The sequence below is a fragment of the Pipistrellus hanaki genome (genome assembly GCF_964339955.1).
Source record: "Pipistrellus hanaki genome assembly, chromosome: 3".
Taxonomy (NCBI): Eukaryota; Metazoa; Chordata; class Mammalia; order Chiroptera; family Vespertilionidae; genus Pipistrellus; species Pipistrellus hanaki.
Genome location: NC_140505.1, coordinates 130,851,986 through 130,865,604, shown reverse-complemented (window position 1 = coordinate 130,865,604; position 13,619 = coordinate 130,851,986). Strand labels below are relative to the sequence as shown.

General features: G+C 37.5%; 1 protein-coding gene across 3 annotated transcripts in view; it reads right to left on the bottom strand.

Moving 5' to 3' along the window:
• Nucleotides 1–260: 260 nt before the first annotated feature.
• Nucleotides 261–13,619, bottom strand: part of MDM1 (Mdm1 nuclear protein) — a 39,072-nt gene continuing 25,713 nt past the window's right edge. The window contains exons 10-14 of one of the 3 annotated variants that reach the window (XM_084878881.1): nt 11,658–11,770; nt 11,453–11,562; nt 4,124–4,370; nt 2,536–2,592; nt 261–1,271 (exon numbers count right to left, since the gene is read on the bottom strand). In XM_084878881.1, coding sequence (XP_084735007.1) covers nt 1,210–1,271; nt 2,536–2,592; nt 4,124–4,370; nt 11,453–11,562; nt 11,658–11,770 — 589 coding nt within the window. In that variant the 3' untranslated portion in view covers nt 261–1,209. The remainder of the gene's footprint in view (nt 1,272–2,535; nt 2,593–4,123; nt 4,371–11,452; nt 11,563–11,657; nt 11,771–13,619) is intronic. The other 2 variants (XM_084878880.1, XM_084878882.1) reach the window with 2 other exon arrangements.

Below are 13,619 nucleotides of genomic sequence, written 5' to 3'. Positions count from 1 at the left end.
ATTGATGATTTTTGTATAAGCACTTTTGACCAAAGAAAGCAATTTAGAACAGATTATTTGTTTTCTAACCAATAAGCACAAATAATCGTTTATTTTATCTTCAATACATTTTATGTACTATTATAAAACTTTTATTTATTGTTATAAAAACTCTATTTTAAGAAAATTACATTTATCATGATTTGCAAAGTAAAGACAGAACATGTCCTGAGTGAAGAAGTATAGTCAAAAAGTTTGTGTTAAATTTTTAAAAAATTATTCTGCCTTGGAAATTCTATATTTTTCTACATTTATACAAAAATATCATGGAGTTGGTTTCATTGCATTTGGATTGCTGCAAAAGCACTATTACATTTGACTAACCTTTTATGAGTAAAATGTTCCTAAAATATAATTATTTGTTCCATGTACTAATATTTTGGAGAATTATTATGTTAATAATAAACAGGGAATTGAAATACTTGATTTTTATTTTGAAATATCTACAAAGTTTTAGTTTTCCATTATACAAATAATTTTTCAAAATTCAGACATTATTCAAATATAAGCCAGTACTTATACAAATAGAACACACACAAAGATAAAAAATATACATATTTTCTCACCAAACTTTGTTACATAAATAAGAAAAATATATACAGTTAGTATTTTAAATCTAAAATAAAGTATCTTAACATTATAACCACATACGAAAGTTACTAAAAAATAAACACTACAGAAAAATAAGAGCAAAACATTAATTTTATGACATCTACAATTATAAAGATAATAGAAGCAATATTAGAGAAATATATTCTTCACACTGGGAACTCAATTTTTACTTAGCTTAGAATATTTTCTGGATAGGTAAAATTCACAATTCTACAAGCTATCCATAACACTAAAACAAAAGTTAGGACACGTGAAGAACTTTATAATCTATATCTTTATAATTTGGAATAAATGTAAAAAGAATTTTTTAAAAGTTAAATTTGTATAAACCTGTGTCAAAATTTTCCAAGTAAATTGAATTGGCTATTGAAAAATCAAATAATTCTTCTTAAGTAGGAATTGTTAGGAAAAAATCCAGTACTTAAAAAGTCTTAACAGAATGGAGCAATAAAGAAAAATTGTGCCAATAGTTCCCTAGATAAAAGTAACTCAAACAGGTGTGTTTAATTATAATTTGCCCCAGAAATTCTCCTTCCTTTTCCGAGCTCGTGCCAGAGTTTAAAAAGCCCGGAGACTAGAAGCTGCAGAGCGAGCAGAAATCTCAGATAATCTGTCTTCATCTGCAATGAAAGAATTATAGTCAGTGCAAAAAATACCTTATAAAAATATTGTTTATAACAATAACAGAAAAGAAAAAGCATTAAGCTTTGTAACATCAATATTGACTGATAGAAAAAAGTACTCTATTGAAATATAAGATACTAATATTTTCAGTACAGTTCATAGTAAATTTACCAAGTTTACTATATTCAGAATGAAACATTTAAATGTTAAATGAGCATTCTGTCTCCTTCCTGAAATCCCACAATGTCATCACCTCAACACACAGCTTATGCTTTCAGTATTACCTGGAAATAATTCATCATCAGACTGTCCTGTCCTACTTTAAAAAGTACAGCTGTTCTGAGTGAAAAGCTTTTTAAAACTTCTTAAAAACAAAATGCCATCGCTTAGCATGGTATTTACATCACATTTAAAATAATCTTACTTAATGTAGAAATATTATTTGACTTTAATATGCTACCTTTCATTATTACTGAAATTCCTCACTCTGAGTAAGCAAATCTATTATACGATTATTTGTAAATGTTGTTCTTCCATTAAAAAGAAAACAGAACTGGATTCAAATTGTCCAGATATTTGCATTTGAAAACATAACAACTTAATTTCCAGCTCACTAAATTCTGAAAAAAACGTCCCAAACTTGCTAAGGGGAAAAACAACCTTTAATGTACATGAACTTAAAATACATAAAGTATTAATTTAAATTTACTTTCAAACCCAAAATTTACAAATTCAGTAATTTCATATTTCTAAGGATAAATTAAAATTGTCATTTCAGTTGTTCATATCAAGAATTCAAAATTTCTCCTGCCCCTATTAGAAGCAAATGAATTTGTCATTATGAAAACTACACCAAAAAAAAAAAGCTCATATTTCAAAATTATATATTTTTGGAATTAAAAGTTGATAAAAATATATTGCATTTGGAAAAATAATGGATATAATGCTAGGCCAAATCCCACCTACATGGGGGAAAGCAGAGAGGGTATGGACTTCAGTGTGGTGTGAGGCTCAATCTTTTATCACCTGTTTGCTTTAGAAACTATTTACCGGGCTTTAGGTCTCCGTTTACTCATTTGTAAAATAGAGATAGCTTCACCTCCCTCATAAGATTTCAAGGATCCAATGAAGTAACACCTGGTGGAAGTACTGTGTAAAGTGTACAGTGCTGATCAATTGTAAGATGATTATATTATTATAAACTAAATGCCATATAATAAGCTTCATACTTTTATCTTGTGTTATTGACTATGGAAATACCTTCATCAAAGGCATCATGCTGCGGTAACTGGAAATCGTTCTGCCTTGCTTTTCCCACTTAAAAAAAATAAGAGGCACAAGAAATTATCTTTCAAAGCTACCCAACAGTATATCTTATTTATAGCAAACCCTTAGTGAAAGTTAGCTATCAAAAATTTTATTAGCCCTAACCAGTTTAGCTCAGTGGATAGAGCATCGGCCTGGTGACTGAAGGATCCCAGGTTCAATTCTGGTCAAGGGCATATGCCTGAGTTGCAGGCTCAATCCCCAGTAGGGGGCGTACAGATGCAGCTGATCAATGGTTCTCTCTCATCATTGATGTTTCTATCTCTCTCTCCCCCTTTCTCTCTGAAATCAATAAAAATATATTCTTAAGATATAAGTGGAGGGAAACCATGAAGCAACCATTTTGTTCTCCTGATGGCTCAGCATTTAGGAGTACTGAGTAGCACTGAAAGTTGAAGTGAGAATAGGACTGAACCAGGAGACTGGTTGGATACTAGAAATATTGGGGGAAACCCTGTGTAAAGTGTATGATTGTCTAACCACTATACTGTACACCTGAAACCAATACAAAATATTAAAAATAACTACTTATAATTAAAAATAAAAACTTAAAAAAAAGACTGCCAGATCCTTCCTTAAATTTGCCCAGGTGGGCAGCTACTCACTCCTCTTTCAAACGAGAAATGGAGGTTTCATCTCTAAAGGCTTATCAAAGCTACTCTGAGATCATATATATTATTTATCTTATGAAAGAGATAAAACATGTGATCCATAAAATAAAAACAGGATGCTGTATTTAAAAAACGCAGTGTTAAAAAAATTCTTAAAAGTTAAAAATAGAGCCAATTAAAATGTGTAACCCTTTCAAATTAAAATAAAAAGACAGAGATGGCAAATAAGAGAGGTAAGGTAAGAAAATAAGATTATGGTTACTTGGTCAACACCTGAATAATAGGAGTATCAGAAAAAAAGAAAACAGAAAATGGAAAGGAAGAAATTACTTACTAAACAACTCACGAAAATGTCCTAGAAGTGAGGAACTGAAAAGGCCTACTGAGTATCAGCAATATGAATGAAAAAAAGAACTATTGTAAAATTTCATATTAGGTATAAAGAAATGATCGAAAAAAAGCTTCCAGGAATAAAAAGACCCATAGAAAAGATGAAAAATAAAGAGAGCAACAGACTTCTCAATGGTAATGGTATAAGCTAAAAGAGAGCAGAGCAATGCCCAATAAACCTAAAGGAAAATAATTCACTGAATTCTATACGTAGGCAACATTTGGCAATGTATGAAGACATTTTTGGTTGTCACACTGAGGAAAGGATGCTATTGGCATCTCGTGTACTGCCTGCATGTGTATGGGAAAGAACTTGAGAGACACATCATGATTATACAAAAGTAAACTTGGGTACACTACTATGAACTGTTCCAAAGATTAAACTCCTATTTAAATAAAATACACTAATTAAAAAACTAAGTAACATAATTTATTAATATTTAGTAGATACTTACAGGCTTTGTACCTATATGTATAAGACTTTCATTTTAAATGAAAAAAATTGAAACCAAAATAATTACCATTATGCTGAAATTCTGGATCTCTCAGAGAGCCATTAATTTGATGAGAGGGATGCCAGTAGGATGAAGGTGGAGAAGGAGACTGCCCAGACCTGTTTGTTAGATATTCTGGAATTTTTGAAACTGGAAGAGTGGATTCTGAAAATTTGGAGATATTGATTTCAGAATCTTCTCTTAAAGGCAAGGGATCAACTGTTTTTATACCAGCAGCTGGAGAAGTCAGGAGGGTTACCACATGACCTTCTTTCTAAATGTTCAAAAAAACACACAAATAAAAACACGTGTGTATGTTTGCATATGTGTGTGTATAGTGCACATATATACACATATATATACCTGTGGGAGTATATATATAAAACATTTAAATACACACAAAAATGTCCTAATAAAAGAGTAATATGCAAATTAACCATCACTCCGCTACACCCACAAGCCACACCCACCAGCCAATCAGGAATTAGTATGAAAATTAACCCAACCAAGATGGCTGCGGCCACAGAGAGAGCAGGAGGCTTGGGTTTCCCTGGCAATGGAGGAAGCCAAGGTTTTCGCACACCCTGGCTGCCCCAGAACTCCACTCAAGGTTGCAAAGTTTCAATTATAGAAAATAAATAAATCCCAACAAACATGGCAGCACTCACAGAGCTGGAGAGAGCAGGAGGCTTGAGTTGCCCCTGGCAATGGAGGAAGCCAAGCTTCTGCAGACATGGCCTGCCTTGGCCTCTGCTAGAGGCTACAAAGTTTCAATTATTGAAGATAAATAAATCCTAGATACTAGGAACTCCGCTTCAGTCGCCGGGGGCATAGCCAGCCTGCAAACCACCATAGGCCCCTCGCCCAGGCCACCCCGTGCCCCAAGGGAACCCCCACCCTGATCCAGGACACCCTTCAGAGCAAACCAGCTAGCCCCCACCCGTGCACCAGGCCTCCATTCTATCTAATAAAAGAGTAATATGCAAATTGACCATCACTCCAACACACAAGATGGCTGCCCCTATGTGGTCAAAGATCCTGCCCCCATGTGGACACTAGATGGCCACCACAAGATGGCCAGCAGGGAAGGGCAGTTGGGAGGGACCAGGCCTGCAAGGGAGGGAAGTTGGGGGTGCTCAAGCCAGCAGGGGGACAACTGGGAGGGACTGGGCCAGCAGAGGATGGAAGTTGGGGGCAACTAGGCAGGGGAAAGCAGTTGGGGGGGATTATAGGGGAGGGAAATTAGGGGCAATCAGGCTGGCAGGGGAGCAGTTAGGCATCAATCAGGCTGGCAGGGGAGTGATTAGGGGGTGATCAGGCTGGAAGGCAGAAGCGGTTAGGGCCATCAGGAAGGCAGGCAGGCAAGCAGTTGGGAGCCAGCAGACCTGGATTGTGAGAGAAATGTCCTACTAAATGGGCAGTTTAGTAATTTTAAATGAAAATGATTGGAGAGGGTGCAGGCTGGGCTGAAGGGCAATCCCCAGTGCACAAATTTTGTGCACCAGACTTCTAGTCTATAATAATCCTATCTAATAAAAGAGAAGCATGCAAATTGACAGTATCTTCCCTATGCCCACCAGCCACGCCCACCAGCCAATCAGGGTGAGTATTCAAATTAACCTAACCAAGATGGCAATTAATTTGCATATCCAGGCACTGTCTTCAGAGCAAGACTGAAGACAGTGTAGAATGAAGCCAAGCACTGCAGAAGGGAGTGAAGCTGCCGAGAAGCAAGCAAGCGGGGCAGTGGAGAAGGGAGGGAAGCAGGTGGGGCTGTGGAGAAGGGAGGGAAGCAGGAGAAGGGAAGGAAGCAGGCGGGGTGGCAGAGACCGCAGCAGGAAGCCCTATTACTGGAATTTTCCTGCAATGGGCCTCAGTAAAATCGTAATATGCTAATTAGATCAGATGCCCTTTCTGGATGAAGCCAAGACTGTGAGGGAAGCCCAGGTCCCAGGTGCCTGCCAGCATCCAGAGGAAAACCTGCATCCTGGGTGCCAGAGGGAAGCAGATGCTGGCAGCTGGGAGAACGAAAACCTACACTTGCATGAATTTTGTGCACCAGCCTCTAGGATTATTATAAAAGCAGGAGGAGAAAATATAGGGGAACTTTATGTAATGTCCATATGCAGAAGATTTTATAAGCCTAACAACCAATATAGCTATAGAAAAAAAATATATATAAACATTAAAAAATAAAAGAAAAATCAAATTTGAGGAAAATATGTATTAAACAATTGATGAATTACTATAATTGCTACATAACTATTTCTTTACATATAGTAAGAAGAGATAAACCTAATTAAAAAGTAGAAAAAGGATATGTATAAGCAATTCATATACACACAAAATATAAATGTCAAACATATTCACTTCACTTATAATAAAGTATTTCAAAATAAAATCATTGAAGTACTAATTTTTTACCTCCAAAATTACAAAGATTACTTTTTTGAAAAAACAAACTATAATACCCAGAACTGCCAGTGTTGTTGGAAGCACAATCTTTTGGGGAATTTGGCAAAACATAGCTAAAATCTTAAAATTTTGAATCCTTTCACCACTTAGAAATTTACACAAAAGACAACAGAAATTTAGCTAAAGGATGTATTTCATCCTATTTTTTTCAAAATAGAAAAATTAAGAAATAACAATAGGCATTCACTTTTAAAAATAGATTTCAACAATAAGCATGTGGTTAAAACAATGACTGTATAATACAGACTGTATATCATGTTATTAAAAATCATATAGAAATTATATTTAATTACATGGAAATATGTTCATAATACATTACTAAGTGATAAAAAATAGACTATAAAGCCTTATCTACAGTATAATAAAAAATATACTATCCCAAAATAATTCAAAATTTTAAAAGTGGATATCCCGAACAGTAAGTGTACATAATTTATTTCCTTTTTTATTTTGACACAATATTTTTATTTTCCACAATGATAATATATCATTATCCCAAAAGTCTCTGGGTAGTTTCACTTTTTTAAGAGAATGTAAACCAGTAAAATCAAATACAGCTCCAAACTTTCCTGATTAATCCTTGTAATTGTTGCCTTTAGTTATTTAACTTTGAGTTTATCAATGCAATATTCAAAACAATGCTTTCTGATCTTAGGTATCATTTTCTGCAATTAAAGAGCTTATTGCTTTAAAGTGGACATGGCCTAGGATTATCCAACAAACACATATTTTTTAATCAAGATTAAGATAAAAACCACAAATCTTCTTGCTTTCCTTTTTTAACTAGAAGTATCACTTAGGAAAACTGTTCCTTGATATTTTTCATTTCTACACACATAAATAGAATTTGAGGTCTCTGTGAAAATGATTTTGCTGTTGTTAAAAAGACCTGACTGTTTTAAACACGGAGGGTCCCAGTTTAACGACTTTGTGATCTATTTCTGAGCTTAACGCCTCCTTATGGCCTCACTGCTTCCACTCTCCCCCAGCACAGTCCACTCTCCACTGAGCAGTGAACGATGCCATTCACCATGCAAACCAGAGATTTATATTTTCTTTGTTGCTTCGAACCCTCCCATGGCTTCCCAGTGGCAGCAGAACAACATTCCCATTCCTTATCCAGCCTCCCTTTTCCAAACTTACTCCCAGCTCTCCTCTTCCTTCTCCAGGATCCAGTCACACTGCCTTTTTCATTCCTTAAAAACTCTGTTATACACTTGCATTTGCTGCTCTTTCTACCTGGAAAACAATATGTGCCCCAGATCTCTGATTGGGCTCCTCCCCTCATTGGTTGGGTCTTAGATAAAGCACCACCTCCTCAGAGATGCCTCGCTTGATGGCCCAAAGTAAAACAGCCTCATCCACACCTTGGAAATCATTTTTCATTTTATTTCATTCATAGCACTTACTACTACCTTAAATTGTCTTTATAAAATTTGTCTTGTTTCTCCCAATAAAAATGCAGGGCAAGGATTTTGTTCTAAATATCAATTAACCCCCAGGTCCTAGCACAGTGCTGGCATATATAAGAGCACATTAAATACTGAATCGAGTGAATAAAAATGAAATTCCCAATATTCCTCTCTAAAAGTGGTTCCTGTCCAGAGTTCTCTTCCTCAGTGCACAGCACCCTCCATCAATCCTTTTGGGCAAGCCAGAAAGCCTGATAACCCCCAACTGCACCACCACGCCCCTGCTGGCCTGCTCACTCCAAACTGCCCCTGTCATCCCATCCTGGCCTGATCACCACCCCTCCACACCCCACCCCCATCCCACCTCCCAGCAATCCAAGGTCCCAGCCCCTCCATTTTTCTTTTTTTCAGCGCCTCCTTGAACAGAGGCCAGGGCCGGCTGTAAGCAATTATCTAGGGTTTATTTACCTTCTATAATTGAAACTTTGTAGCCTTGAGCAGAGGCCAGGGCTGGCCAGGGTGGGTGGGAAGCTTGGCTTCCTCCATTGCTGGGGCAACCCAAGCCTCCTGCTTGCTCCAGCTCCGTGGCCAACCGCCATCTTCTTGATTAGGTTAATTTGCATACTCACTCCTGATCAGCTGGTGGGCATGGCTTGGCATAGCAGAGTGATAATTAATTTGCCTGTTTCTTTTTTATTAGTGTAGCCACTAAAGGCCTGGTGCAAGAAATTCATGCACTGATAGGGTCCCCAAGCCTGCCCAGTGATCAGCACCAATCTGTGGAGCGACCGGCAGGGTGATCAGGGAACCCCCGCTGGCACCTGCCTTGGCCTGCTGGGTGCTGCTCACTCACCAGCCTCACCCTCAGCCACTGCTGCTGCTGCTAGTTACCTCCTTCTGCAGGGCAACTGGCAGGGTGATTTGGGGGTGGGGGCCTGTGGGACTGGAGGCAGCTCCTGTGTTGAGCATCTGCCCCTGGTGGTCAGTGCGTATCTTAGTGACTGATCATTCCACCAGTCATTCAGCTGTTCAGTCAATTTGCATATTAGGCTTTTATTATATAAGATTCTCCCTAATTTCTATAGTAAAAAAAAATGTAGAATGATATCAATTAATTTATTTATTGAAAAATTATTACATTTTTAAATATTATTAATAATTAGCTTTTCTAAGAAAATAAAGGGGGGAAAATGATTGCTGGGAGGGGGTGGAGAATGGGAAATAACCAAATCTAGCTCCTGGTACAACCCCTGGTAGTGCTGATGGCAGAAAATTCACATAGAGGGAGTTCTTATCAAGTTAATAAGAAGCCTGCTTATTTTAGAGGAGTTTATAATTAAAATGTTACAACTGTGCTATATAGACGATGAAGAGGATATTGGCATTAAAAAGTTAAAGGCCAATATTACTCTATTTAAATTAATTTTATTTAGTTATTCAAAAACTTAATTCCATAATAAATAAAAATAATATATATAAATCCAGCTGCAAATATGGATTAGGGTCACTCGTTTTAGCTGAAGGTAGTCAGTCCTGTGGGCAAAACTAACTAGAAGCTCACACCTTCCACATGACAATCTGGATTCCTGAGGAAAGAGCAGGACAGTCCATGGAGATCAAAGATTCCGAAATCTGATTCCAATCAATATTCCGAATTCCTATTGTCACACTTCCTTTAATAAACCAGCAGGGTTCTTATTAATCACTTGATAAGAACTCCCTCTATGTGAATTTTCTGCCACCAGCATAACCAGGGGCTGTACCAGGAGCTAGATATGGTTATTTCTCATTATCTATCCCCTTGATTGCTAAGAGGCAGCAATCTTTTTTCTCCTTTGTTTTCTTAAAAAAGCTAATTATCAATAATGTGTGTGATATGTAACAGGGTAAATAACAGGATATAGTTTAGACATTGTCATTCCAGTCATACTCCTTCAACTCAATTTAGTGGGTACCAGCTATGAGCAGGTTTGGGGGACTGCTCTGACTCATTCTCTCGCCTCTCCCCAATACCTAATAACTTTCTACTGTGCCCTCTGGAATTTATGAATAGCTTCCAGCAAAATCCCCTAAAGAAATTCACCAATAACCTCCAGATTGCTAACTCCAATAATCAGTTTTCATACCTTACTGACCCATCAGTAGCATTAACACTCCCTCCTCCTTCACACCTCCAGGAGGCCACATTCTTCTGTTTCCCAACACCTGATGGCTGTTTCTCTTCAGTCTCTTTGCTGGTTACTTCTCAACTTCCCAATATTAAAAGCCTGGGGCTCAGACTTATATATACTCTTCTCTAATATCCACTTCCAAGATGACCTTCACCAGTCTCCAGACCTTACATACCTGTACCACCTACGATAAAGAGCCTTCAAATCTTTCTGCAGCCCAGCCTCTCCTCTACACTACAATCAACTCCCTACCCAACATGTCTACTTGTATGACGAATAAGCTTCTCAACTTTAACATGTCCAAAACAGAACTCTTGGTCTTCCCTGACAAATCTTTTCCTCATACTGTCATCCCCATCTCAGTTAAAAAGCAATTCCATCCTTATTGCTCAGGTAAAAATCCTGAGTCATCTTTGATTTTTCTATTATTCCCACCCCATATCTTATACATCAGCTAATCTTATCAACTATACTTTCTATGAATATCCAGAATCAGACTTTATCATATGACCTCCATTACAATCCAAACTACCATCATTCTTGCCTGAATATTTTAACTGACTCATATCACTCTTCTGCCTCTCCAAAGGCTTCCCACTTAATTTAGAATAAAATTGAAAGTCTTTGCTATGACTTATAAGGCCCATTATGCCTCTGAACTCATCGCCCATACTACTCTCCCTCTCCTGCTCTCTGTTCCAGTCCACTGACTTCCTGTCTGTTCCTGAAGAAATGAGCTACCTTCTCACCCGCAGGCCTTAGCACTTGCTGTTCTTTTGCCTAGAATGCAACTGGGTCAATCCTTCAATAGCTTCGGCTTCTGCACAAATGCCACCCTCTCAGTGAGACCTTCCCTGGCCACTTCGTATTCATTTGCCCTGTTTTATTTTTCTTCTTAGTACTTATCACCATCTACAATACTACATATTTTACCTAGTTATCCTGTTTATTGTCTCCTCCACTAGAATGTAAGTTCAATAAGGTTATATCTTTGATGCTAAAATATAGCTGGAACATAATTGCTACACATTAGATACTCAATAAACAGAACTGTTTTTCTTCTCTTCCTGCTGAGTCATTACTGACAAGATTTGAAAGTATGTAGCAGAAATATAATGTCATACAACAGAAAAAAAAAAACAAACAATTCAATGCCTCTGCCTTACTTAATATAGTTAATAAATTATCTCCACATATGATACACAAAATTTTCCAAAGTCTGAAATTAGCCTTTATTACATGTGATTAGCAAAATCACTTCCTGAAGAGATGTTTTCCCCAAAACTAGAAATAGTTACCTTTCTAAAGTCACTCTTTGAAGTTTCTAAGCCATCCTGCAGAGACATTCTTTTTCTCTGTTCTGGGCCTGGAGGCTTCACTTTAGATGGAGACACTAAAACAGCACCACCTGAAAAAATGCAGATGATGATAAGTTTCAATTAAACTACATTTTCATGTGGATAAGGCAGGTGAAATAAGAGCTGCAAAGTGTTTGCCTATTACCAACAGCTGGAGTGGTAAGATCGTGATGAGTCCTTTGAATTCCACCAAGTTCTCTCAGCTTCGGAGTAGGAAGCCTGCCTCCTTTTCCTGAGGATACAGAAGAAGAATCTGACCTACAAATTAAAATAATCTATTATGAAGCATTTCCTCCAGGAAATTCGCTATCATTATGCAATAATAAAATATGAAACTTTTAAGATCATTTTGTTTCTGAAAAAATAAATAAATCCACAGGCAGGCAAGAGTGGCTGAATACTGGAAAAGAGAGAAGATCATTGAAAGTAGCAAGAACGCAGCAGAGAATTCTTTCATTAAATCAGACCCTAAGTCTCATTTTAACTGCAAAACTCATGAAAAGAACAATAGGGAGCTCAGCCAGCATGGCTCAGAGGTTGCGACTCGACCTATGAACCAGGAGGTCATGGTTCAATTCTGGGTCAGGGAACATATCTGGGTTGTGGCTTTGATCCCCGGTGGGGGGCGTGCAGGAGGCAGCTGATCAATGATTCTCTCTCATCACTGATGTTTTTACCTCTCCCTCCCTCTCCCTTCCTCTCTGAAATATATATATTTTTAAAAGAAATATATATATATATATATATATATATATATATATATATATATATATATTGTTTTTTTATTTATTTATTTATTTTTTTAAAGAATGATGAGTTTTGAACTATAGACAAAAAGCACCAGTACAATGGTAGAGAATCACTTCTCAAAAAAATCTGAATATAAATCAACAGGAATTACCTATCTGCCCAAATCACTTGTTTTAACTTATAAAACACTAGAGGCCCAGTGCACAACATTTGTGCACTGGGGAGGGGGACCCTCAGCTCAGCCTGTGCCCTCTCACAATCCAGGACCCCTCGGGGGATGTCAGACTGCCAGCTTAGGCTTCTCCTGCTGCACTCGCCAGCCGTGAGTCCAGCTTCTGGCTCAGTGGCACTTTCCCTGTGGGAGCACACTCACTTCATTGAGTATCTGCCCCATGGCGGTCAGTGTGTCATAGCAACTAGTTGTTCTACCATTCAGTCGATTTACATATTAGCCTTTTACTATATAGGATTATCTTTCATTCTTTTTTGGTATAACCATCTGATATTTAAGAATAACCTTTTACAATAACTAGAATTTGGAAACAGCCTAGATGCCCATCAGCAGATGATTGGATCAAAAAACTATGGTACAACCACACAATGGAATACTATGCTGCCGTAAAAAAGAAGGAATTCGCCAAAACCGGTTTGGCTCAGTGGATAGAGCGTCAGTCTGTCTGCGGGCTGAAAGGTCCCAGGTTCGATTCCGGTCAAGGGCATGTACATTGGTTGCGGGCACATCCCCAGTGGGGGGTGTGCAGGAGGCAGCTGGTCGATGTTTCTCTATCATCAATGTTTCTAGCTTTCTATCCCTCTCCCTTCCTCTCTGTAAAAAATCAATAAAAAATATTTTTTTAAAAAAAGAAGGAATTCTTATCATTTGCAGCAACCTGGATGGAATTGGAGAACATCATGCTGAGTGAAATAAGCCAGACAATGAAAGAGAAACACCACATGACCTCACTCATTTATGAATAATAAAGAACATTATAAACTGATGAACAAAAAGATACAAAGACAGTAAAGCAACAGACTGTCAAATTACAGCGGGGAGGATAGGGAGATATGGGGGAAATAAGAGATCAACCGAAGGACTTGTATGCATGCATATAAGCAAAATCAATGGACGAAAAAGTCTGGGGGGGGGGGGGCGGAGAGACATGTATGGAAGTGGGGGGGGGGGCAATGGAAAGATATGTACACATCTAATACCTTAATAAAAAAAAAGGAAAAAAAAGAATAACCTTAAATCTTACAGAAAGTCATTCTTCAGACATATTTACAAATCTGGCAAATCATAATTAGCAGGACATAAATGAAAATAACATTCACTACTTCCTCCCCAAATAGCTCAGCA